The sequence below is a fragment of the Xenopus tropicalis genome, chromosome 6 (genome assembly GCF_000004195.4).
Source record: "Xenopus tropicalis strain Nigerian chromosome 6, UCB_Xtro_10.0, whole genome shotgun sequence".
Classification (NCBI taxonomy): Eukaryota; Metazoa; Chordata; class Amphibia; order Anura; family Pipidae; genus Xenopus; species Xenopus tropicalis.
The window spans coordinates 55,137,776-55,165,669 of record NC_030682.2 but is presented as its reverse complement, the minus strand read 5'-3'; the positions used below and the strand labels follow the sequence as shown (position 1 = coordinate 55,165,669).

General features: G+C 38.2%; 1 protein-coding gene across 4 annotated transcripts in view; it reads right to left on the bottom strand.

The window, feature by feature from the left end:
- The window catches only part of ezh2 (enhancer of zeste 2 polycomb repressive complex 2 subunit), a 47,544-nt gene that overhangs the window by 6,914 nt on the left and 12,736 nt on the right, over positions 1 to 27,894 (bottom strand). For 2 of the 4 annotated variants that reach the window (XM_012964796.3, XM_012964798.3), the window contains 13 exons: positions 22,890 to 23,013; positions 22,057 to 22,185; positions 20,868 to 20,984; positions 17,867 to 17,987; positions 10,773 to 10,937; positions 10,579 to 10,681; positions 8,631 to 8,794; positions 7,782 to 7,873; positions 4,696 to 4,936; positions 3,507 to 3,676; positions 3,014 to 3,108; positions 2,277 to 2,317; positions 655 to 780 (listed from right to left, as the gene is read on the bottom strand). In XM_012964796.3, coding sequence (XP_012820250.1) covers positions 655 to 780; positions 2,277 to 2,317; positions 3,014 to 3,108; positions 3,507 to 3,676; positions 4,696 to 4,936; positions 7,782 to 7,873; positions 8,631 to 8,794; positions 10,579 to 10,681; positions 10,773 to 10,937; positions 17,867 to 17,987; positions 20,868 to 20,984; positions 22,057 to 22,185; positions 22,890 to 23,013 — 1,688 coding nt within the window. 4 annotated transcript variants of the gene reach the window in all.

Genomic DNA, 27,894 nt, shown 5'->3' with positions numbered 1-27,894 from the left:
GCTGGCTTCAAGTAGCTCCGTGTATCATTGCCTTTAGGAATATCTGACCTGTAATCTAATCTGATAAAATGGACATTGTTTTTTACTTCCTATTTTCTAATCTCTCTGAAAATTAGACTAGGGATTAAGATTTGTACAGGTCTGTGTCACCAAGTATGACTAAGTTCAAGCCAAGAGCTGGCTATAAATAGCAGAGCAAGTGCTACATAAGGTGCAGGCTAGTTTGTCACTATCTATGCCTAAAGTATTCTACGCTAGTGGGTCAGCTTACATTTACTCATTGACTCATACTGCAGCACTGGGGCTCATTTATTAACACTGGGCAAATTTGCACCTGAGCAGTAACCCATGGCAACCACTCAAACGTGTACTTCCAAAAAGAATATTGGAATTGCCATGGTCATGGTTGCTTAAGTTCAAAGTTCATGGCACTGCAGTTTTCAGGATATGCCACCAAGGTTATTAGAAGTCATAATGACAGATCTGTTTGGGATATAAACCTATATAGTTCTGTATGACTGTACAAGGCTTTGCCAGTTTTCCACACCATTAAGTCATTCTTCAGGGCAATAGACTAACACAAATAAGAAATGTGGCTGGCTGAGTATATATATATAAATTATAAAAAAAAGTTGGAAAATACCAGTGACTTACATTCAGAGCTGCACTGACAGAACTTCTCACAAAAGTTCTGGGCTATGACACAGGGGCATGAGCTGTCACAGGGCTGGCGGGGGTGATCACATGGCTGGTAATTGTAAACATGGTTTGAGGAACCATCTGAAAGAAAATGCAATATATATGATGATGCAATAAGAAGATGGTAGACTACATGAAGGGAAAACAAATATGTTTGCAACAAAGATGCCAAGAAACACATAACACTCATAATTATAACAAAAATAACACATGTAGCGTTAGGGGGTATAGTTTCTCTTTAATAATACTAAGCCAATTAGTCCTGCCAGGTTCTTTTTGGGGACATATGTACCTTATCTGTAAAGGCTCAGACTTTTCTTTCTTTTTTTTCAGGTATCCTGAACATGAATATTTAACAGTTCAATGTCACACTGACCACTAACAGTTCACTTCTTATCACCATAAAATATGTTTGGGGCATCCAGGGGTTACAGTTAACAGCTTAGGCACAGCACTGAGCCTCTCGTTGTAAAAATAGATTGGTTATTGTTTGGGCATTTACACACTGCCAGGCCCCAAGACAGTAACATGGCTCTGCTTGTGCAGATGTCAGCACATCAGTTGGAATAGTCTATTGATGACATGTAAAACTGGAAGCCAAAGCCTTATTAAGACCTCAAAGGGATTTTTATTTCCCTCAGTGTGCTGCTTAAAGGCACAACAGATTTTTTTTTTGTCATTATAATTTTAATAAAACTTGAACTTGTGATATATTGTCCCACAGAGTAGAAAAAGTTGGACTGCACTGGCCCAGTTAGAAAATAAAAGTGAGGGGCTCTTTTTTAACGCAGAATGCTTTGTATTGTTAGAGATTATTGTAAAATTGTGTCCCAAATGTCTCATGGGTTACTATTGGTGCTGCAGTTTAGGGTCAATAAGCCCCATCTGCTTTAGGGTTAACATGTTGCAAGTATTTGGCAACTCAGTTCTGCTAGCTAAAATACTTCGGCTTATAAAAGACCACATACTTAATTATATTATATTATATATATATATCTCAATCCAAATTCCAAATGGTGTCCGCACTCCAAGGCTCAATATTCTGCGGGGTGCTAGCCAAAATTATGTCTGTATAGAAAATAATCTGTGGCCAGCACACCCTTCAACGTTGGCCTGTTTTAACAGCATGTTTAAATAAAAGTAACGTTTTAATTTTTAAAAAATATCCTGCTGTGCACCCAATTCTTGGACTTCTGGATAATTAGACACATGGAGGTAGCACCCAGGTGATTTATATTACGGGTTTGGTGTGCTGAAAATTTTGTGGACTGTGTGTGTGTATATATATATATATATATATATATATATATATGTGTATGACATCAGAAAAGTTTAGTACAACAGAAAACTAAGAGATGTTAATAGGTACCGATCTAGGTATTAAACAATTTGACATATCTTTTTCCTACTACAACACATATGTGGATATTTTATATGTTATTGTTTCATTAGAACTACCACTACTGCAGCAGTGTGAACCTCTGTACAGGAGCACATACTGCCATTAGGACTGGGTTGTTTTTGAACTTTGAGTAACTGGGGAAAAACAGAAAATGAAAGCTAAATAAATGTCAAACCTTTTTTCAGCTGTATTTTCCTGCAGTGCGCTGCCCAAAGTCTGTTAGGATACAATTAGATACAAAATAAGAGAAGAAATCATGTAGAAAATAAAAAAAATGATCAGTTCTATACAACAATGTATTTCACTGGTAATGAAGATCATTAGGTTATGCAGAGCAGGCTCCCTTGACCCCAGTCACTTATTTTATTTTGACTTCCATACCCCTGCAACTGCTTGAATATTGCTAATCTTGTACCAGACTGCGCAGTTATATTTGCTAGTAGGTATGGCAGAGGCCTTCTGGTCCGCAACGCATGTGTGTAGGGGCCTCTTGCACTGCCCAACCAAGCTGCAGCTCCAGGGATGGCAGCAGCCAAAACAAAGTAAGACTGGGCAGAAGGGGGTGTTGCTATGCAATGAAGATTTTATTTGAACTCACTCTTAAAATAACTGACACTGGCACAAATACAAATCCTTGTATTTAGAGAGACAGGATTTGTATTGAAGTTAGTTATTTTGAAGAGTTATTTTGAGAGTTAGCTCAAATACATCTTCTAGGCAGAGAAGCACAATGATTCATGCAAGGTATTATTCATAATGAGCAAATAACAAGAGCTATTATCAGGAATAACCCAAGATCTGGTATATAGTCTAGGCTATCTTCATTAGAGTGGTTTAACACAGCTATATTATGAAACTGTTGTTCATTTCTCAACAACAGACAAAGAAAATGTGATGAAGTGTAAGTCATACCTGTGTTTCCTCTTTTTCTTTCTCGGAGGAGTGTCGACATCCTCAGCAATAACAGGAGCAATAATACTGGATTCCTTTACTCTAAACTCATAGACCTGCAGAAGATATTAATAGAGTAATGAATAACTTGTTAGCTTTGGATAATACAGCAGACTTTCAAATACCACATGAAAATCAGCCATCGGTGCATATGATATTTTAAGGAACACAACAGCTGCATGCAGTTTTCTTATAAGACGATTACAGACTGATCCTTGTAGATTGTAAGCTCTTTTGGGCAGGGCTCTCTTCACCTCTTGTATTGGTTATTGATTGCTTTATATGTTACTCTGTATGTCCAATGTATGAAACCCACTTACAGCGCTGCGGAATATGTTGGCGCTTTATAAATAAATGTTAATAATAATAATAATAATCCTAAAGTTTAGTCAAAAGTGTAACATATTGTACTAAAAAATCATTGTAGAATGAATAAGAGCTACTAATAACTTACTTGCCGGCATGTCTTGGTACCAATCAACCTTGCAATTGCACAGAAGTTGTCATAATAGGTTCCAATTAGCACTCTAAATAGGGAGGCCTCTGCACCACTCCATTCCACATTTTCAGGTGGCTCGATATTTGGCTTCATTTTTATTGGTGTCTGGCACCGAGAGTTTGCTTCTGTTGAGAGGTATACAATAGAACAAGAGCAGGTAAGGGAGGCACTGAATGGAACTCCTCACTCACAGCTATACATACGTCCTTTGAGCATGCATGTAGCATCTGCTTTGGAATATCAACTGTTTACCAGACCCAAAAAATATGTTTCTTACATAGAAGTATGTAAATCTGAAATATTTAGATGGATTCTTGATAGCATTCTTTCATGTCCAACCATGTGGACCATTCGGGGTTTTAACCTTGAAAGCAAGTAAGTTGCAGGTAAAACTTTGTCCCTTTGTTAAATGTATATTGAAGCACTAAAATTCTTAATGAATCAGATGAAAGTGAATGTAGGACTGGCCAGACTGGGGATGACTGACGTAGTTGGCCAGCTTGAATATATTGCAATATATGGACAAACAATCCCTGTTTGGCTTAAAGGGGAGGGCATAGCTTGGTAGCTTAATGCAAAGAATGTCTTAGTGTCCTATTGATATTGATAGAATGAGAGATTAATAGCTTATGCCTGATTTATTCCCACCCACCGGGTTTTTCTGCTGGTGAAAATGCAACACACTGGACTTCTACAGTACACATGGTGGATTTGGGAAAATGGAGAATGGGCGCATTTTCGTGCAGAACTCATCCCTCTGTATGCAATTGCAGGCAGATGCTGTGCTTGTCAGTGCATTCTAAAGATCTTGTGCAAGGCAGTGGATCAAGTTTTCTAACACAACATGTGACACTAGCCTCAGTGCTTTCAAGACTTTTGCTTGCTGGAATTTCATTTGTACCTCCAGACTACTAAAAAGCAACACATGCAGTAGTGCAAACTTTGAAAATGAAAATGGTGTCCTTTAAACTGCAGTTCATCCATCTTTAAAAAAAAAAAAACACTGGCAATGTCAGATGCCTCAGTGCATGGGAGTTTGCCATCTGCTTACATATTATTTACATGTATTATTATAAAATGCTGTACATCTGTCTATTTTTTAGCCAGAGTACAAACCTAATGGATATCCGTTGAACATACATACCAGAGGAGCTTGAGGTCTCATCTTTTTTCTCTTCTTCCTCCTTATCATTGCTTTCCCCTCCAGTTTCAGTGCCGGCTTCTCTGTCACTATCAGTGTCCTTGGCTTCTAACACATTTACAGTTGGTGTGCTTGGTCTGCTGGTGTTGTTGGGAAGTCTACCTCTTCGGCGACCACTAGGGCGCTTTGGTGGTGTCTTTATTCGTTCTGCTGTCAAAGCTGCAGCAAACTCCCGTGCTCCTTCCTTCAATACAAATTTGACAGCATATGGTTTCACAATCACAACCAAAACCAAAAACACATACAGTGGCTTGCAAAAGTATTCGGCCCCCTTGAACTTTTCCACATTTTGTCACATAACAGCCACAAACATGAATCAATTTTATTGGAATTCCACGTGAAAGACCAATACAGAGTGATGTACACGTGAGAAGTGGAACGAAAATCATACATGATTCCAAACATTTTTTACAAATAAATAACTGCAAAGTGGGGTGTGCGTAATTATTCAGCCCTCTGAGTCAATACTTTGTAGAACCACCTTTTGCTGCAATTACAGCTGCCAGTCTTTAGGGTATGTCTCTACCAGCTTTGCACATCTAGAGACTGAAATCCTTACCCATTCTTCTTTGCAAAACAGCTCCAGCTCAGTCAGATTAGATGGACAGCGTTTGTGAACAGCAGTTTTCAGAACTTGCCACAGATTTTCGATTGGATTTAGATCTGGACTTTGACTGGGCCATTCTAACACATGGATATGTTTTGTTTTAAACCATTCCATTGTTGCCCTGGCTTTATGTTTAGGGTCGTTGTCCTGCTGGAAGGTGAACCTCCGCCCCAGTCTCAAGTCTTTTGCAGACTCCAAGAGGTTTTCTTCCAGGATTGCCCTGTATTTGGCTCCATCCATCTTCCCATCAACTCTGACCAGCTTCCCTGTCCCTGCTGAAGAGAAGCCCCCCCAGAGCATGATGCTGCCACCACCATATTTGACAGTGGGGATGGTGTGTTCAGAGTGATGTGCAGTGTTAGTTTTCCGCCACACATAGTGTTTTGCATTTTGGCCAAAAAGTTCCATTTTGGTCTCATCTGACCAGAGCACCTTCTTCCACATGTTTGCTGTGTCCCCCACATGGCTTGTGGCAAACTGCAAACGGGACTTCTTATGGTTTTCTGTTAACAATGGCTTTCTTCTTGCCACTCTTCCATAAAGGCCAACTTTGTGCAGTGCACGACTAATAGTTGTCCTATGGACAGATTCCCCCACCTGAGCTGTAGATCTCTGCAGCTCGTCCAGAGTCACCATGGGCCTCTTGGCTGCATTTCTGATCAGCGCTCTCCTTGTTCGGCCTGTGAGTTTAGGTGGACGGCCTTGTCTTGGTAGGTTTACAGTTGTGCCATACTCCTTCCATTTCTGAATGATCGCTTGAACAGTGCTCCGTGGGATGTTCAAGGCTTTGGAAATCTTTTTGTAGCCTAAGCCTGCTTTAAATTTCTCAATAACTTTATCCCTGACCTGTCTGGTGTGTTCTTTGGACTTCATGGTGTTGTTGCTCCCAATATTCTCTTAGACAACCTCTGAGGCCGTTACAGAGCAGCTGTATTTGTACTGACATTAGATTACACACAGGTGCACTCTATTTAGTCATTAGCACTCATCAGGCAATGTCTATGGGCAACTGACTGCACTCAGACCAAAGGGGGCTGAATAACTACACACACCCCACTTTGCAGTTATTTATTTGTAAAAAATGTTTGGAATCATGTATGATTTTCGTTCCACTTCTCACATGTACACCACTTTGTATTGGTCTTTCACGTGGAATTCCAATAAAATTGATTCATGTTTGTGGCTGTAATGTGACAAAATGTGGAAAAGTTCAAGGGGGCCGAATACTTTTGCAAGCCACTGTACATGCAATACAAGACAAAGCAAGTTTATTTTTTCACAAGAGAATACATTTTTTTTTTTCTTTAACTGTAATTGCTTTAGGGCAGGCTATAAAAACTCAGTATAAATCTATTTAACTGTATTTCTTTCTAAATGATTTAACCTTTGAGTGTGCTTGAACTCAACAGTGAGCTCTGTCTATGTAACTGCCTGCCTGAGGTGGAGTTTTTTGTTGCTTTTTTTGTCTTCGCAAATTATTGCGTTGTGATAAGAAAATTAATTGTTCACAAAATAAGGTTTTGGAATCTTTTAACATGAATTTACCCACAACAGTTTGCACTAGTAACAGACAAAATTAAGCTACATTGCCCTCTGAGAATAATATTTTTAGCCAAAGCCTAGAATGAAACTCTACAAAAAACACATACATCTGTTTATATTACTCCAGAGAAAAGAAGCTTTCCATACAGCTGTATTGTTCATTCTAGTGAGTGTATCACTGGGAAAAAAGATTTTCTCAAAACACTTTGTGTCTACAAATTTCCCAGGAGATAACGTAGTGCCAAATAAATGTCTTTCAGATAGCCAGGAAACCACTACAGTTTTGAGGCAAAGTACCACTTAACATAGCGTCATGACTATTTAGGTTTGAGGTAACTATTTTAAACCATTCACAGCATAATTGTGCCACGGGCCAAAAAAAGAAATATCTAAATAAAGAAAAGAAGGCATGAATGCAAAAAACAACTGCATTGGCAGACAGAGAAAAGAGTGACAAATCCCCTAAAACTGTTTATCAAGTTCTTTTCCCCGTCACAACAAAGCAAAATTCTTCAGCTAAGCAATATCAAGACATTAAGGATGCAGATAAGAACATTTTTTAAAAACATATTATTCGATATAGCTTTTCAGTTACCTACATCTTCACTATAGTAAAGTAGAAAGTATTTGGGAAAAATGAAATTGGCAGGCACAACCTGTACTCAGTCTGGCTTGGAAGCCTTACTATTAGACTATGTGACCAGGTCAGAGACACTGCTAGTGGCTTGTTTTATATGTTTGGTAAAGGATCTTCAGCAATGCACAGTAGCCCTGGGGCCAAACTTTGAGAAGTAATAGACAACATATTACATATATTAAAATGCAGTGATTTAGATAAGCACATCAGTAATGCATATAAAATGAATTCCAAGCAACATACCAAAAGCTGGTAGCAGTGTGGTCCACAAGGTTTTCCATCATTTGCTGCTTCATTGTTCTTCCGTTTGTAAGTATTAGGAGTAGCATGAAATGCTGTTAAACAGAGACAATATTTTTTTAGACTCTGAAGGGCTTACATATACAGGGCCCTGATCAACATGCAGTTTCCTTAACTACATCAGTTTGTGCTTACAATATTTATTCCCCCATGATCTCCACCAACAAAAAAAGGCAAGAACTTGGTACAAAAAAATGGAAAAATTGACATATTGATAACTATGGAAAAGCCATAAGGTAATGGAGCTCCAAAAGTTTGTCGGACATAAAAATTACATAACTAGATAAAAAAAACTAGTAGATGTTTAGGCTAACCTAAATACAATTTTTGGTATGTTTCTAAATTATTTGAAAATCTTAATTTTTTTTTTAGTCATATTTGAAGTCTACAGTTTTAGCACTACATAGCTCCAAACTTAGGGGCCCATTTATCAAAGTCTGAATTTTGGACATTCATATGTTCATATCTGAACGATCGTAAATGGCGCAAAAAACATTCTGACTTTGATCCTTCTGTCTATGTGCCTCCCATAGGACTCAATGGCACTCTGCAGCTCCACCCTGGCCCAAGGAAAGTCATGATACCGAAGCTTGAATGAATTCCAAAACTTTTGTACTTGTTGCGACAAATACGATTTTGTCACACAAATTGTCGCAAAGTACAAAAAAGTTGTGGAAATTAATGAAAAAACACAGAAAATATGCACAGTATTCGGACCCAAGCGTACTTTGATAAATCAGCCCCTTAAACTGCATATTTTGCATTGTAAACTTTAATATAGAAACTACTTACGGTGCAGAAAACAATCATACTTAAAACATCGCCTACAAAACAGGGTATGGAATGAATGAAGACTCTGCTCTCGTTGCACAGATTTTGCATTTGGCCCATCTATATTTGGGGTGCACTCTGGTGGAAGTGCCCCTGGAAGCTGTTGTTCTGTTAATTCCTTGTATCTAAAAAATAAAAAGGCTTATTCATTTCTGAAGTACTAGTCTGTAAGAAAATGACAATAAAGCATATGACATAAACTAAACAAAAAAAAATAAACGCAGCAACCCAAGACTTTGCACCTCCCCATTAGTATGCTGAATTACAGAGAATGCATAAATAATTAAAAAAAGCATACTTTGCAGGCTACAAACACAGACTGCATTTTTGTTGGTGTTGCTGCTCCATAACAGTTATCTTGTCAGGGTGAAGGCTCTGGGGCATAAAGTATACACTTTCAAGTAAAATCATCCTATTTATAAAAGGAGTGTTTGGAGAGAATTGCCGAGTCCACAGTTGGTAGCAACACAACATTTTTACTTTTCATGCTGAGTTACCTCTGACATTTATATTCATGATAATTATAGCTCAAGTGCAAAAAGTGATTACAATAAATACTAGAATGAAATGAGTGATTCATGTCAAGGTTTCCAGTTTGAATAAAACATGTCAATATATCAGCCTCACTTTTTTTTTTTCTAATGCAGTATAAGCTATCATTTGACAGACACTAGAAAAGTTTATGGTGCTTAATGTTTGATGAAGGCACATTGGTGCTTAACGTTTGATGAAGGCCAAAATGTTAGGCACACCCCGGTGACTTTAAGCTTACCTTTTACCTCGGGCTGGTGCTCCTGTGAGAAGAAAACAGCACCAGCCAGGGGTAGCATCTCCTCTTCCTTCTTCGGTCTTCGCACGCTTGTGCGGTTGAATGAAAAGCTGAACTTTAACACTTTACTGCGCATGTACCAGCCCCGGGATTCAAAAGACGAAAAGGAAACACTCGCTACAGCTACCCCAGGCTTGTGCGGTTTTCACCTAACAGGAGCACCAGGCTGAGGTAAAAAGGTAAGCGATTAAAGTCACTGGAGGTGCTCAACATTTGGCACCCCCCGCGATTTTTCGCTTTCCTTCTCATTTAAAAGGAAAAAGAAAGGCTAAATCAGTAGGGGGTGCCAAATGTTAGAGCACCCCCCAGTGCTTGTAATTGCTTACCGAAAACCCAGCATCGCTCACCTGCATTTACCCCAGGCCAGTGCAGTTTTCTTCTCTTTCTATCTTCTCCTTTAGCAGCGATCCAGAGGACCACACATGTGCAATTGAGCAAAAAAAGCCAGCTTTTTTGTCAAAGTTCAGCTTCTCACTCAACTGCGCATATGTGAAGACCGATGGAGGATGAGGAGCCCTCACTTGCGTGCACACAGCCGGTGCAGTTTTCTCCTAACAGGAGCACCAGCCCGGGGTATCAGGTAAGCAATTACAATAACTGGAGGATGCCTAACATTTTGGTACCCCCCTCAGTGATTGTAACTTTCCTTCTCCTTTAACTGAGCATATATAAAGCACTAATGTATTTATAAATTTTTTAATTGAAAAGTTTATTTTTAATTAAAAAAAAAAAAAACTCTAACTTTTGGTTATTTATTAAAAAATCCCAATATGAAATCATTGTTTGAATAAACAAAACGCGAATACCTTGAATCTGTTTACACACTGGTAAAACTTGAATAGAAAAAAATGGCTTGCTTTTGCCTGGGACATCTCTACACTTCTACATAAACTCACATGCTTTCAGATGCCGAAGTTTGACATTCAAGTTTTCAGGCTTTATGCAATTAATTTTTATTCAACATTAGAGTTTTTGAACCATAATTTCAATATTGTATGGCATTCATTTGACCATGGGATAACGGAATATCTGACCCACTATGAGAAAATCCAGTGGTATACTGTTTTTTTTGTGACTTACTTTTCTTTCAGTTCTTCCAATGTACCCTTGTCTGGAAACATTGAGGATATTGCTTCAAAAATTTTATCAGAGGGGAACTTCCTGAGAGGCTGAGTTTCTTGGTCTTTTAATAAAAGAAGGAGAGTTTGACACAGATATAGGCATAAAAAAAATGAAGCTTTACATGAAACTGTTCAAGATCCGTTATGACCTACCCTCCATGTTATCATCTTGATCTTTTGCAGTGTCATCCCTCTCATCATCTTGATTGTCATCTCCATCTTCATCGTCTTCATAATCACTATATTGTGCCAATGCATTGACTAACTCCACAAATATCTCATCGTTAATGAAACCGCATTCTGCAATACAACAAATACCTGCCATTGAGAATCCAAACAAAAGCCAATCAGTCTCAAACCCAGAAAGATGGCCTGCCTAGAAAATCTTATACAGGCAATTCTGTGAGAATGACTTGTTTGGATCCACACTCAATATGCTAGACTTTGTCATGTAAAAGCACATGCATTGTGTTATTTCTTGCAGATAAATATCTTTTTTCCATTCTCTTTGTAAAAACCTTTAATGCAGGTCACAATTATTGTTTCTTATAAATATCTGACTCTTAAGGATTCATCATAATTCGCAAAAACTGAAAGTAAAACTTTATTTTCATTACTTGTTAGATTAAAGCTTGTTTTCTAATCTAATATCTAATCTAGTATGGATATTCAAAAAATATCCATACTCACATAAAACTGAATTATTAGTACAGCCATTGTGTATATTATTTAACTCATCTGTCATTCTCTGCAGAAATGTGCTTTTTCCCTTCCAAGAGATAAGCACTTCATCAAAATATAGCACAATTACAATACTACAGTACTTGTGGATAATGTACTGGGCCATGAAGTAATTTGTGCATGCTGGAGCCATTAAAAGTCCCACTGAAATGCCTTAATTTTGTAAATAAAACGGATTCTCACAGTATCTATAAAAGTAGTTCAAAGACCATTCCAACAATGGACATAGTAAGTTACTTACACTGCAGTAATGTCCAGTGTGTGTGGCTGATACAATTACCTTAGGACAATTACCTTAGGATCTACCTTTTGGGTGCCCAAAAGGTAGATCGCGGTCTGCCAGTAGATCACTTTAAAGTTTCTGGTAGACCTCGAGGTATGCCCCAGTATACTGGAGCTTTTGAATGCAGCTGCTCAAGCCATCTGTCTTTTTAGTTTCATCCCAGTATAGAACATTGTCCCCACTGGGACCCTGTATATATTTGTTCCCACTTTATATATGTTTCTGGGTACAAAAACTACTACAATCCTTTCAAATTAAACTTGAAGTGTTATGTGGAATTAAACATGAATTTGGCACAGCATTTATATATTGATATGTGTATTTGTTAAACATTGATTGATACTTTTTCTTGCTTATTGCTTATACAAGTCACAGTATTTTAACTGTGGTAGATCTCATGATGGAAGCCAGGTGGCAAGAGTAGATCACAGGGTGACAAAGTCTGGGATTTTATAGTCTCAAATCCTGCAGTGTATGAAGGGATTGTAAACCAACACTGAGGAATAACTCAGTGAAGACATTATCCAAGGTTATTAGTGAGTATGTAATCCTGGAAATAATGTAAGTGACCTACTTTTGAAAACAGATGTAGTAAAAGGGGAGAGGATGGAAGCAAGTTTCCACTAAAAACCTTCCTATAAAACAATATACAGCTTGTACATCCATATGGCATTTATATAATTGCTTACAGCGAGGTTTTAGAGATACCAAAAATCAAACCTTTTATAACATCCATCATAACATTGGTTTTGCATGCTATTTATAATTTTGTCTTAAAAGTATTTGCGCTGTGGGTTTCCAGTACGTATCTGATCCCCCATGAGGGGGCTGCCATATTTGTGCAGCAGGAGTACATTAGCATTAGAAGCTATTGGGGTTGAGTAGGGACAGTCAGGTTGGCAAAACAGTCAGGTTTATGAACTTTAGGTAACAATTACTTACAAATGCAACCCTCTCACTGAAGAACAATCAGCATGACATGTAGGTAACTTTTAATGTACATTCAGATTTTGAAGAGTAGTTTTTTTTAGTGTCAGTATAACTGGTACTAGAACCAGACAAAGTAAAATACTAGGGTATTTAATTTCAGTATCTTCAGCATTTATGTTAGGATGAATAATTTTGTGTTTATATATAACTACAGTCATATCTCAGTTGTTTTTTTCAGATTATTGCACTGGGTGTTTATTTTTCTCTGGACGTAGCATATTTGTGTAAATGCTATCTCAATGAAAGTGAATAAGGAGTGAATGGTGGCTGAATTCAGAGTAGGAGCAGCTTCTCAAGCAAACATACTAATAGTAATTATATTTCAGTGCATCCCCCCCCATCCTTTTCATACTTTGGTGCTATTGGACCATTAAAGTACCATAGAAGGCATCATACAGACAAATACAACTTCAAATCTTGCATTTGATAAACCAGTAACTGCTCATTTTCTAAAGCAGAATGTTACCGTATATACTCGAGTATAAGCCGATCCGAATATAAGCCGAGGTACCTAATTTTACCTAAGACAACTGGAAAAACTTATTGACTCGAGTATAAGCCTAGGGTGTTTTTTTTTTAACTATCAGGCAAGTTCGAGAAGGCTAAGGAAGCTGCCATACTAAGTATCAAGTACTTGCCATCCTGCTGTATACGCTCCCATCCTGTTGTGTGCGCTCCCATGCACTGCCAATTGGTTGTAGGGTGCAGTGGATTATGTTTCACCAACCAAAGTTTGAGCACAAAAACATAAAAAGCTGACTTCTATTTAGCTGCCAACCAAATGAAGCAGCAAAATCTGCAGTGGGAAGCAGGCATGACCATGTGGGGGCTATATAACAACATATAACATGGCTATAATAGTTAACTTATACCTTATACTTTCCCTGCACCCTTCCCCAGAGCTCTTTGCACCTAGTGATAACATTTCAGGAGGTGCAACCATCAATTGAGTAACCTGAAAGTTCCCTGTGCTCCTCACATACAAGGCGTGTAAACTATATACTACTACTAGTAGTATACAGGTCCTTTTCAAAAAATTAGCATATTGTGATAAAGTTCATTATTTTCTGTAATGTACTGATAAACATTAGACTTTCATATATTTTAGATTCATTACACACAACTGAAGTAGTTCAAGCCTTTTCTTGTTTTAATATTGATGATTGTGGCATACAGCTCATGAAAACCCAAAATTCCTATCTCAAAAAATTAGCATATCATGAAAAGGTTCTCTAAACGAGCTATTAACCTAATCATCTGAATCAACAAATTAACTCTAAAAACCTTAAAAAGATTCCTGAGGCTTTTAAAAACTCCCAGCCTGGTTCATTACTCAAAACCGCAATCATGGGTAAGACTGCCGACCTGACTGCTGTCCAGAAGGCCATCATTGACACCCTCAAGCAAGAGGGTAAGACACAAAAAGAAATTTCTGAACAAATAGGCTGTTCCCAGAGTGCTGTATCAAGGCACCTCAGTGGGAAGTCTGTGGGAAGGAAAAAGTGTGGCAGAAAACGCTGCACAACGAGAAGAGGTGACTGGGCCCTGAGGAAGATTGTGGAGAAGGACCGATTCCTGACCTTGGGGGACCTGCGGAAGCAGTGGACTGAGTCTGGAGTAGAAACATCCAGAGCCACCGTGTACAGGCGCGTGCAGGAAATGGGCTACAGGTGCTGCATTCCCCAGGTCAAGCCACTTTTGAACCAGAAACAGCGGCAGAAGCGCCTGACCTGGGCTACAGAGAAGCAGCACTGGACTGTTGCTCAGTGGTCCAAAGTATGTCATTCGGAAATCAAGGTGCCAGAGTCTGGAGGAAGACTGGGGAGAGGGAAATGCCAAAATACCTGAAGTCCAGTGTCAAGTACCCACAGTCAGTGATGGTCTGGGGTGCCATGTCAGCTGCTGGTGTTGGTCCACTGTGTTTTATCAAGGGCAGGGTCAATGCAGCTAGCTATCAGGAGATTTTGGAGCACTTCATGCTTCCATCTGCTGAAAAGCTTTATGGAGATGAAGATTTCATTTTTCAGCACGACCTGGCACCTGCTCACAGTGCCAAAACCACTGGTAAATGGTTTACTGACCATGGTATTACTGTGCTCAATTGGCCTGCCAACTCTCCTGACCTGAACCCCATAGAGAATCTGTGGGATATTGTGAAGAGAAAGTTGAGAGACACAAGAGCCAACACTCTGGATGAGCTTAAGGCCGCTATTGAAGCATCCTGGGCCTCCATAACACCTGAGCAGTGCCACAGGCTGATTGCCTCCATGCCACGCCACATTGAAGCAGTCATTTCTGCAAAAGGATTCCCGACCAAGTACTGAGTGCATAACTGAACATAATTATTTGAAGGTTGACTTTTTTTTGTATTAAAAACACTTTTCTTTTATTGGGCGGATGAAATATGCTAATTTTTTGAGATAGGAATTTTGGGTTTTCATGAGCTGTATGCCACAATCATCAATATTAAAACAAGAAAAGGCTTGAACTACTTCAGTTGTGTGTAATGAATCTAAAATATATGAAAGTCTAATGTTTATCAGTACATTACAGAAAATAATGAACTTTATCACAATATGCTAATTTTTTGAAAAGGACCTGTATACTAGTACTCACATATAGGTGCCACAAGTTCCCCGCGCTCCTCATGTTCCCCAGCGCCAAGCCGTGGGCCGTGCAGCGGGACCCACTTGTAGGGGGGGGGGCTGGAGTCACAGATGTGGCCAAACTTATATGTGAGACTGGGCTGACGTTTGGAGCTGATTATGCTCTGCCTTCGGGAGTGCGCTAAGTACTCGTATTTCCACCATCATCAGTCTAATTCTGCAGCAGGTAAACCAAGGCTGAATGACGTGGCTTCAGTTTCGCATTAGAGGTTGGTGGGGTCTGAAGTGCTGCCTTATATACGGGCGAGTGCGCTGCCGTAATTACTTAAAGCACGCTGGCCGGCCGGCCGGCACGGGACAGGTCAGTCCACAGGCTGCTGCTGCCGTATTTACTTGGGAGTATATACGGCAGCAGAAGGAGGGGAACCGTCCGGTCACGGGGGGTGCTACTGCCGTATACACTCCCAGCGCGCCCGTATTTACTCGCTACTATATACGGCAGCAGAAGAAGGGGGGACCCGTCTGGTCACGGGGGCTGCTGCCGTATATACTCCCAGCGTGCCCGTATTTACTCGCGACTATATACGGCAGCAGAAGAAGGGGGGACCCGTCCAGTCACAGGGGTTGCTGCCGTATATACTCCCAGCGTGCCCGCCGGCTCGTGGCCCGTCCGTCCACGGGGGCTGATGCTGCTGTATATACTCGAGTATAAGCCGAGGCCGTCTTTTTCAGCACATTTTGGGGGCTGAAAAACTCGGCTTATACTCGAGTATATACGGTACATTTCTTTTATTTCCAAGCACAAAGGATTGATTAAAAGATGTACAGATGGGAACTGCTGGTATAGTGATTGACACTGTCAAGGAAAAACTGTTGGATAGGCCAGTTTGATTGTAGCTACATTTTATTCGTACATACGAAGGCAGTATCCAGACATTCTTAAATGAGAATTGTCTCTGAGCTGATACTACTCTGAATGTCCCAAAGCATGTTTGTCTTATAGTCCTGAAACACTCTTATCAGTAGTTAGCTTTGTTATCTCTAAGAACAGAACAGGCAAAGAGGCCCAGTTGACCAACACACCCAATATGCCTCTTTTCACAAGTTTGCGGACTCATCATAAATGTTTTTACAACAGCAAAAAGAAACATCCTTACACAATGTATTTCACAACCCCTCTAATATTAAATGATATGAACAAGATGGAGAAAAGAAACAAGATGGTTTCTTTTTTTCTCTAACATTCCTCCCTTTTGTTCAAATCTTGAACATATATATTCTTCTTACCCAGAACTCTATTCCGCTCACCTATAAAAGGTTCAGTGGCAGTACAGAGTTGCCTATCATGGTTCCCATCTAAATCAGCAAGTTCTTCATTACCCTGTTCATACAGGAATGGGATCCTGCTATGGATAAGGTCGGCCAAACACAAAAGGTTGCTGATCAGAAGAGGGCTGTTGTATATTTGATCCAGGAGCTAAATGGGTGAGCACCCTCCCTTCAGCTGCCCCTCCATGTAACCTCTGAAATACTGTATTTGCAACAACACAACCTTGCTATAATATATAACACAAGGCCCATTGCAATCCCACACATTCAGTACCATAAAAACTTTTAAACATTTGATAACCAAGTCCTTATGATTCCCATAAATGAGAAACTGTTCTGTAGGGCTCAATTGGGTCATGCAAGTCCCCAATCCAGGTACAACTCTCCTTACCTGTGATTGCACAAACTCCACCCTCATCTACTAGTAGGTAATCTAGGACCGTTCTATTCCATAATGGCATCTTCCTGGCTTAGACCAATTCCTCATTTATTATTTTGATGGAACTTATAGTTTCATTTATTATACCATCCCTTATACTAGCATACTTTTTTTAATCTATTGACTATTTTCTCATCCTATCCAGGCAGGGAACCACATCCATCCTTTATCCTTTTTTTGTTTATTATCCTGGAATGGATATCTTGATTGTCTATGTATGAGATGTTCAGATATTGTCTGATAGTAGGTACAACTCTTCCTATGGTACAATTTCCCTACGCTCCCATAGGAACACCTAGCACTAAATTTTCATTTTCAGGGAAAACTTAAAGTTTAAATCATTAGGACAAATTGCCTTTTATGCACAGCTTGTGTTTTCAAAAGGCTAGAGCAAAACATTAGGTTGCTTAGTTAACGGGACAGCTTCTGGGAGAATGGCAAGGAAATTATAAAATTATATAACCTACCCACTTCATGATGTGGATGCACAACATGGATAAATATATCATGATTACCTTTATGTGATTTCCATTGAAGAGACTCAGTCAGAATAAGCCATCCATCTAATCTCAGAATAATATCCTTATCCCCAGCCCAGTCTATAAACAACTTTATTGTTGTGTTTCACTAGGATACAAATAGTGACTGTGGAAATGCAGTGTAATTGCCTACAAATACAGCTGTCAATTCTGCATAACCCTGCCGAAAGTCTCATCTGGACATGTGGAAACATTCTTTAGAACACAGGCTTTAAACCTACACTTCTTCAGAAGCTAGAATGCACAATGCAAAGGAGTGCTGGGGCAGTTCAGGTTTTGCATTATGGTATATTTCCCTGCTTAAGAATAAAAGAACTTACCCCTATCTCCATGAACTTTTCCATCATAGTTTTTAATGAGTTCTTCAATAAATGTCCCATCTTGGTCCAAAACCTCATCACCCATATATGGAATATTATGCAGAACAGTTTCATCTTCCACCTGAATAGAAGGTAATATTCTTTATTCTGCTTAACACAGGTAAATACATTGCAGACCAAGGGACTTGTACCTAGAGATACTGGCACACAAGGAAATTGGCAGCTTGAGGTAAATCTGCATTACTACAGGTGACAAACCTCCTTGCCTAACCTTTGCATTGCTGTACACAAACCACATTACTCAAAGTGATCCAACTTCTCTTTTTTCATGGGATAAGTCAGATTTCTGCAAGAAATGTGTTTTAATTGCTGCAATCTGAAGGCTTGGTATGAGAAAGACATAGTTCATGAGCTTCTGTCATCCATGGTATTGTAGATTTACCCTTACGTGTTAGTACCCTTAAAGTTTGTATCTGCTGATCTAGAGGCTAAAAATAAACACAGTCTATAGAGCCATGAATTTCCTGTAAGAAATGTTTTCATATACATATGTGAACATTACAGCAGCCTGGTTTATTTTAGCCTTTCTTAATTAAATCTGCATTTTCTCTTTCTCCTGATAAAATGTGTCATGGATATTTATAGAGAACTTTTCCCTATAGACCCGTTAAACAATACACTGTTAATGGATTCCATATGGGAAGGCTCTGAGAATCTACTGTTTCAGTAGTAGCAGAAATTGACTGATTAAAGATCCCATGGCATAACATACTAAATTGATGAAGCAAGTGAAACTACACTAAACACTTTATGAGTGAGGTGAAAAGATAATGCCCCGATATATTGAGTAAAACCATTAGTTAACAGTCAAATCATGTGTAACTTCCCACCATTCTGGTACACGCAAGTAATACTATCACAGGTATGGGACCCATTATCCAGAATGCTCAGGACCTGGGGTATTTCGGATAAGGGGTCTTTCTGTAATTCAGATCTCCTACCTTAAGTCTAATTAAAAAAAAAATTTAAACAGCAATAAACCCAATAGGATTGTTTTGGTTCCAATAAGGATTAATTATATCTTAGCTGGGATCAAGTACAAGGTACTGTTTTATTATTACAGAGAAAAAGGAAACCATTTTTAAAAATGTGAATTATTCATTAAAATGGAGTTTATGGGAGATGGCTTTTCCGTAATTCAGAACTTTCTGGATAATGGGTCCGATACCTGTACTATCTTTTCTAAAAAAAAACACATTCTAAACTGGGGATGCACAAAATCCCATATCTGGTTTGGAATTCGGCCTAATCTAAGCCATTTTTAGCAGAATTTAAGCGAATACAAGAGCCTGGATAAAACAAATCCTAACCTTATGTTTTGAAAAAATATTTTGTGAGTGCACCTGCAATAACACCTGCAGTTTCAGCGATTTCCACTTCTGGGGTTTGGATTCAGTTTGGTATTCGGCCCATTACATACCCAATGATTTGGCCAAAATTTAGGGTTTGGTGCATCCACAATGATACCAAAAGAAAAAGGCATGTGATAGCAAAAATGAAAGGCACAAGGGTTTCATAAAATTTAAAGGAACAGCAACACCAAAAAATGAAAGTGTATAAAAGTAACTAAAATATAATGTGCTGCTGCCCTGCACTGGTAAAAGTTGTGTGTTTACTTCAGAAAGTCTACTATAGTTTATATAAATAAGCTGCTATGTAGCCATGGAGGCAGCCATTCAAAGGAGAAAAGGCACAGGCACATAGCAGATAACAGATAAAACACTATTGTATTCTACAGAACTTATCTGTTATCTGCTATGTAACCTGTGCCTTTTCTCCTTTTTTCCAGCTTGAATGGCTGCCCCCGTGGCTAAACAGCAGCTTATTATATAAATTATAGTAGTGTTACAGTAGCAAACACACCAGTTTTACCAGTGCAGGGCAACAGTGCATTATATTTTTATTACTTTAAAGCTCTTTAATTTTTTGGTGTTACTGTTCCTTTAAGACCATACCAGATAACTACCAAAGTGAAAAACACAAGACAGGTGCCAAAGATAGTAGGAAAACTAAAGACATGAAATTATTTTAAAGAACTGCACTAAGGAAGCAGAAAGAAAAAACAAGTGAAACCAACAATAGCTGCCATAATGGGAAAGCAAAAAAAAAAAAAACCACAGGAAAATGAAGAATGTATGGAACTGGATAAATGTAAGGACAACCAGAATTCATGGACTTGTCCAAATGCAAGCACTTTTTACAGGATTCAGACTCAAAATCTAAATCTTTAGGGTTCCAATCGAGTCTGGAACTTTTTTCAATTTATATCAAATATGATTAAGCAAATAATGGTTTGAAATCATATCATAATATTATACATATTTATAATAAATGAGAAAGGGGTGGGAGAATAAACAATGTTTTTATTAACACTATATTCTGTTAAAGAACAGTGTCAACTTTTGCTAGTAGAAATTTCTGAACTACTGCAGAACTCATGGAACAAATGATGACACTTCTCCACACCCAACAAAAATGATTACGTTACTACTCTGCTGAGTAGACAATAAAAAGGAAGTTATGCAAACATTAATGGTTACCCTCTGTGCTTCCGCACTGTAAAACTTGTCTGACTGTGAATGGGAAAAAAGACAAAGCAGTACTTTTGGTGTGCAATAATATAATACCAGGCCAAACAGTCATACCATACCTGTGGGCTAGACCTTTTTAAATAGTCTTAATAAGTGAACAGCAAGACAAATCTAAGGCATTTTATCACAATGTGGCCTTGTTGTACAATCATATGATAAGAATGTTTTTAATAGGTTGTTTGTCAAGTCCAGGACCTTGGGAAAGTAGGAAATTCAGTTGCAGCACAATACTTGTTTTCGTATTTTCTTCCTGTGGATAACCATGGCATAGAGGCAATACAGATCATCATAAAATCTGGATAAAAGTTAATACCTCACACAGAAATTCAATATCGAATTCTATGACTTACCATGAAATTCTGCTGGAGAGGAGACCATGAATACATAATAGGCACAGAGGCTACAGCAGTAAGTGTTTTTAAAGGTATAACTTGCTTTGGAAAATCTAAATCACTGGTCACAGAGCACTGCAAGAAAAAATAAAAAGTCCAAAAATAATACACAGATCTGTGTGCAGTTGTAAATAATTCAGACATAGTTACAAAAATAGTGCACATAGTTACAATATAGGGAAAACCAATATACTATATATATACTATTTTACACACACAATATACAAGCATAGCCTAGCAGTTTGTACTCCCCATCCTTAATAAAAGTAAAGGGTAAAAGTAAGTTCTCTTTAAGGTAATGCCACACGGCTAAGAATTCTGTGAAAAATATTACTATTCAGGTGAAAAGTAGTCCATAGGGCAGTGGAGTCAAATGTAGCATCCAATGACTCCAGCTGGAACAGAAAGCTTCATTTACAGTTATCTGCTGTATATGTTATCAGAAAGTTACCAGATACCTGACAAGACACTAGTCTGTTAGGATAAATAAATGAACAATTGCTAAAATGGGTGTAAGGGCATACAGTTTGCAATATATATATTACCCATGGAGTTATTTCATGCCAATCAGGGAACGCACACACAAACTTCAAAAAGGTAGGAGAAGCATATTATTCTCTAAAACATTTGCAGCTGTCTTGACTCCTGAAGAAAGAAGCTTTATCCCCTTTGCTATACATCCCCCACACTAACATCAGTAAAAAGAGGAGTTTATGATCAGCTTTAGTTTGTGTATCCTATAGTACACATAGAAAGCCACAAAACAAACAGAGCCAGGATGTCATCTCCATTCCATGCAAGGATACAACAATTACAGTAGTATTTTAAGCCAGCTGAATTGAGCAACCACCTAAAACCAGTCATGGCAGAGCCAATAACTATTTTCTAAACTTTTTCCTTCCAAAAAATACTACTTTTGATTTATTGCTCAAATCACTGCCTTCTTTGAGGGTCTGTTTGATTAAATTTAGAAAAAAAGTAGAGAACTTTTACCAATGCTTTCAGATAAGCCACGTAACCATGTAAAATTATGTGTCTTTTCAAATTGCTAATAATGTATTCCACACAAATTATTTTATATTTATTCGTATTCTTGCAGTGTAGACCTTGACTGTGTGTAAACACATATGCCTAGGTGAGTACTCACCTCTCTGGTCCCTCGCAAAGAACTGACTGTAGTCATTATATGCACTGGCTGGATTCTGCGCTGTTTCCACTCTTGATTTAGTATCTCTGTTCGTTCCATAATCTTTTGCCGATTTGTGTTAAACATGCTCTGGAAACGAAACAATAAGCAAATTTTAAATATTACTTTGTCTTCCGTGAGGCTAAAGACAACTTGAGACCACCCAACCCAGCTCATGAAATGTATAGTGTTATACAAAACTTAAGTAACATTGACACTTTCTAATCAATTATAGCTATCATGTTAGTATCACTCAAAATGGTGACAGGAGGGATTCCTTACTCAGCCCAGTAATAGACTATTTAATGTGAGTACATAACAAAATGTAATGGGAGTCAGAAAACTATGCTAGTTGCCAGTCCCTTTCTTACTAAGCAAAGATTTTAAGGATTTACTTTAAATTGAAGGCAGTCATGGCTACCACACTAATTTTACTTCAAATGGGGAAGCTCAATACTAACATATGACGTTAAACTACAACTAGAAGGCACACATAAAAGTAAGCCTTTATCAGCTGCTATTTCCCCAATATATAACTCATATATATATATATATATATATATTTATTTATTTTTTTATTTTTTTTTAGGCTAAGGAAACAGAGCTTTAACAAACATCAATTACTGTAACCCTAACGGTATTCTGTTTAACATTCATAAGTAAAAAGCATTGCAAAGCAAAAGGACTGTTGCCAATACATTTAGGAGTCTGATAAAGCATATTAAAAAAAATGAAACTTTATACAGTTTGAATCAACCGTACAGCTTATCCCTTCTATGTTTATCATTATGTACCTTTACTTCATCTGCTCGTCTAAATCTCTTGAGTTGCCGCAAGCGCATGTACTCCGATTTCACCCGCTTACGCCAACACACCGGTCCCTTCTCAGATTTCTTGCCCGTCTGGCCCATGATTATCCTGTTAGAGATAGCATATATTAAATGTACAGTACTGCGGGTATTACATGCAATATGTATAGCACTTGTCAAAATGAAAAAACAGAAAGCATTACCAAACATACAAAGCTGAACTTTAAACCTTGCACAAATGAGAAACCAAGACACGAGAAAGGGTAAATTATTTAAACAAACCATATGAAGGGGAGTAAAGACTAAACATGGGGATTATTCTCTGCTCAGAGACACACACACTCTTCAAAAATGACCCAAGTAACCTACTCTTATAGAAAGTTATACTATGAATAAAAACACTGTATTCTTAGAGTAATCTGATGCAAGAATAAATACTGCTGATCTGCATAAAGAGACCTAGCCATTAGCTGCCCAATAGTGGCAATATGCATCTTGTTCCCTGGCATTCTCTGTAATGTGAAGTCAAGTACGGATTATTGAGCTCCTCACATTAAATATGTTAAATAACAGTGCTATAATATTCATATCTCTGATCTCTCACCTTGCAGCCGTGCTCCCACTGGTACCTGAGTTTTCAAGCCCGAGCAATTCTGGACTAAGCATATCTTATACCTTTGGTAATAAAGGTGACATGTAAACTGTGTCTACATGTCACCTTGGAAAAAGATCACATAATATCCCTTCGTTAATGTACCAGTCTTAGATTTTAAGGTCTATGGGACAAGGATAATTTCAGTCCAAATTAATGTTTACCACCCTTTGTAGTAGGCACTATGTAAGCAGTAAATGGAACAAACTGGCAGCAATAAGACAATGATACACCCCAGCATTTGGGTGTGTGCTGATGCCCTGCTGAACTATTTTTCTTTTTGGGATGCAACTGGCAGTATTTTCATGGAACAACAGAGGAAAGAATACAAGTATGGGATCTGTTATCTTTAAACCAGGTATCTGAAAGGTTCCAAATTACAGGAAGGCCATCTCTCACAGATTCCATTATAAGAAAAGAATTAAAATTGTTTTGTTTTGTTTTTTTTAATGATTTCCCTTTTTTCTGTAATAATACAACTGTGCCTTGTGCATAATCCCAACTAAGATATAATTAACCCTTATTGGAGTCAAAACAATCCTATTGGGTTTAATTCATTATATGAACTACATGATTTTTAGTAGACATAAATTAAGGAGATGCAGATTAAAAAAAACCCAGATCCCGGCCATTTTAGATAATAGGTCCCATACCTGTATTACATATTATTGGTTTTCTGAAGGAAGGTTTCAGAAAGTGCAAACAAAAAATACTATCAATGGCATCTGTTATGCATTAGATTATTTAGCTACTTTTTTGATATGTGGTTGTGCTTTAGAGGCAGTAACAGCTATTTCCTCAGAGTAATTACAACAAGTACACATGTTCAAGCCAGTCTTGCTCATGGTTATAGATATTACACAAAATGATCCTGTCAGGCGTCCAAACCACAAAGAAGAATGAAACAGTAGCAACCACTGCTGGGCAACAAAACTAAGAAACTGTATTGGTTTTAGAAGCTACAAAGAAGCTCTACTAGATATATCTGGTTGCGCAGAACTAATTTTAGAGAACCCCGCTGAAATAAGTGTATAGTCCTAAACAATATTCTAAATTTTGCAAAGACAACTGCCCATGCTTTTTTATTTCAACTTATACATCTAAAACTTTTTGCATTTCTCCATAACTGAAGTGATATCAAATCTTTCTAATTTAAATCCAAACCTCAATAGATGAAATAAAACTTCATTCTAAAAAGCATATGTATTAAATTGGTAGATAAAAAACAATTTCTTGCCCTTTAAGATTTACATTACAGTAAATCATTTAATTCACTGGAACAGACTAGCTATACACCACCTCCATGGTGATTTAAGAAGAAGTGCTACCTGTTTTTCAAGTCACACCCTGTGTACTGCAATGCTTTGAAGCTGTGTGGGCACTGTAGATGCACAAAAAACTGGATATCCAAAATTCAGAACAGCTATAGCACATCTGGAGTAAAGTAATACAGTAACCCACAGCAACCAATCAGCAGGTAGCTTTTACTGGTCAGCTGTTAAAAGGCAAACCTTTTATTGGTTTTTATGGGTTACTGGATCCGGTGCAATTTATTACATTATGCAGGGGAGCCTGATACAAAGCTGATTTACAAACATGCTAAATTAAGCAAGTTCAGTTTCCACAACAACAAAACAACAATGAAGTGAAAACATAACAAAATTAAACAGGTTGATCACCTTAAAAGTTAACTTTTTATATGCTATAGAAAGCCTATTCTTGAAAAAAAAAAAAATAATAATAATTTTGAAAAATTTACAGTTTTGTGACTTTTCTGCAACATTTTTTCCCCGCACAGACTTTTTCAGTTCAGACTTTTAAAGGAGAAGGAAAGTCATTTTGCCATCTTACTGCCAATAGATACAATCCTAAGGGAGGGGGGAAGGAGTTCTTAGCATGCTTGTAGGAGTGGGGAGGGAAGCAGGAGAGGGGAGAGAACTGCACAGACTCTGGCCCAGGAATTAAGGATTTTTCTGAGAGGAAGTCAGATACTTTAACATGTTTACAAAAAAGGAGAAAAGAAATCCTGTGTTTCAATTGATAGAGCATTCTTTGTGAATGCTTATGGTTGTATTTACATAGACCTTTCTGATAAAGCTTACTTAGTTTTTACCTTTTCTTCTCCTTTCTTAAGTAAATGTCAGACATCCCATGGAAATCCCATGGACGTTTACCAGGATCTTCATCTGCTCAGATGAATGAATAGGTTAATAGACCTAACTTTGTATGTTAGAATATCCAATTGTATCCATATTTTGTTTAATTTAAATAAAAACCGTTTCCACATTGTTATTAAAGGTGACTGCAATTTTCTGGATTTTCGGAGGGCCCTCTTGTATAGGTTTATTTATTTTTTGTATGTGATCTGTACGTTCAATTTATACATCTTCTAAGGGCTACCAACTAGTAGTAAGCCTCTCTGCTGTTTCCAGAAAGAAACAGTATGTGAGATGTATGGGAAACACAATGCAGCTCCATTGCGGGGCAGATTTATCAAAATGCGAGATTAGAGCTCACCTCAAAAAAAAATCACCCGCTTTCTATTTATTCATAAGGGAGTTTTAGAAGTGTATTTATCAAATGGTTAACTCTAACTAATCACACATTGATAAATACACTTTTAAGAATTCATTAGCAATGAATACAAAGTGGGTGAATTCTGTGGTAAACTCTAATCTCAAATTTTGATAAATCTGCCCCAGTTAGAGACCCCCCCCCCCCCCAAAAAAAAGGGTATGGGGGGGGGCTTTCAAAACTGCAGAGGTTATTATTATGCCTAGTCCTTTCATTAAAAAAAACATTTTCTGAATAGTTCTGCTTTTGGTTGTATTCCCTCCCCTTGGAATCATCCGTGAGGTTCACTTTAAAAGCAGCACACCTACATACACCTGTGTTTAAAGAGGTTGTTCACTTTGAAATTAACTTTTAGTATTCTGTGACAATTTGCAGTTGGTCTCCATTTTTTTATTATTTTATTTTTAATGAATTCAGTCTTTGTTCAGCAGCTCGCCAAGCAGGACGTTTAGCAGCTATTTGGCAGCTAGGATTCATTTACCTTAGTAATCAGGGTGTGGTTTGATGGAAAAACTGATATATGAATAGGAGAGGACCTGAAAAGAAAAATAAAGTACCGTATATACTCGAGTATAAGCCAATCCGAATATAAGCCGAGGTACCTAATTTTACCTGAGAAAACTGGAAAAACGTATCGACTCGAGTATAAGCCTAGGGTGGGAAATGCAGCCGCTACTGCTAAGTTTCAATAATCAAAATAAATACCAATAAAATTACATTAATTGAGGCATCAGTGAGGTATAAGTTTTTAAATATTTATTTCAAAGAAAAAATGATAAACTAGCTCTGTAAGTGGAGAAGAGGGTCAACAAAAACAACAGGCACTGGAGGGTCTGGTTGCAGGTGGCCTAATTTGCACACAAAGGACAGAGGGTGCTAGTCTGGAGGGACCCATGGTACCCGACTCGAGTATATACAGTAATATCAAGTATTTTGGGTGCTGAAAAACCAGGGCTGTGGAGTCGGAGTCGAGGAGTCGGAGGCAATTTTGGGTACCTGGAGTCGGAAAAAAATGAACCGACTCTGACTCCGACTCCTACTAAATTTAAATGGGAATAAAAAAAAAAAATAAAGCAAGTTTAAATGTCCCAATTAATAAACAGTCATAATTAATTACTTCTCTGCTATAAGAATAAAGCCCAATGGACGCAGTGCATAAACGAACACGTTGAGTGACCATGAAGCTTTTCATTGGCTGTATGCTTCACTAAATGGGACGTAACGCACAGTTACGGTGCGGCAGCTCCACTGCAACATTTTCCTCTGTTACAGGGAACACAATGCCCACTGGGAACCCAGCCTAACTCTCACTGATAACTAATTAAGTAAAAAAAATTTGCAGGACTAGAAATACTTGTATATGTGAAGGGAATGGGTAGTCAATAGTTTAGAGGAACAGTAACACCAAAAAATGAAAGTGTATAAAAGTAACTAAAATATAATGTGCTGCTGCCCTGCACTGTGTGTTTACTTCAGAAAATGTACTATAATTTATATAAATAAGCTGCTGTGTAGCCCCGGGGGCAGCCATTCCTGCACCGGTACAGCTGGGGTGTTTGCTACAGAAACCCTACTATAGTTTATATAAATACCCCGCTGTGTAGCCCCGGGGGCAGCCATTCCTGCACTGGTACAGCTGGGGTGTTTGCTACAGAAACCCTACTATAGTTTATATAAATACCCCGCTGTGTAGCCCCGGGGGCAGCCATTCCTGCACTGGTACAGCTGGGGTGTTTGCTACAGAAACCCTACTATAGTTTATAT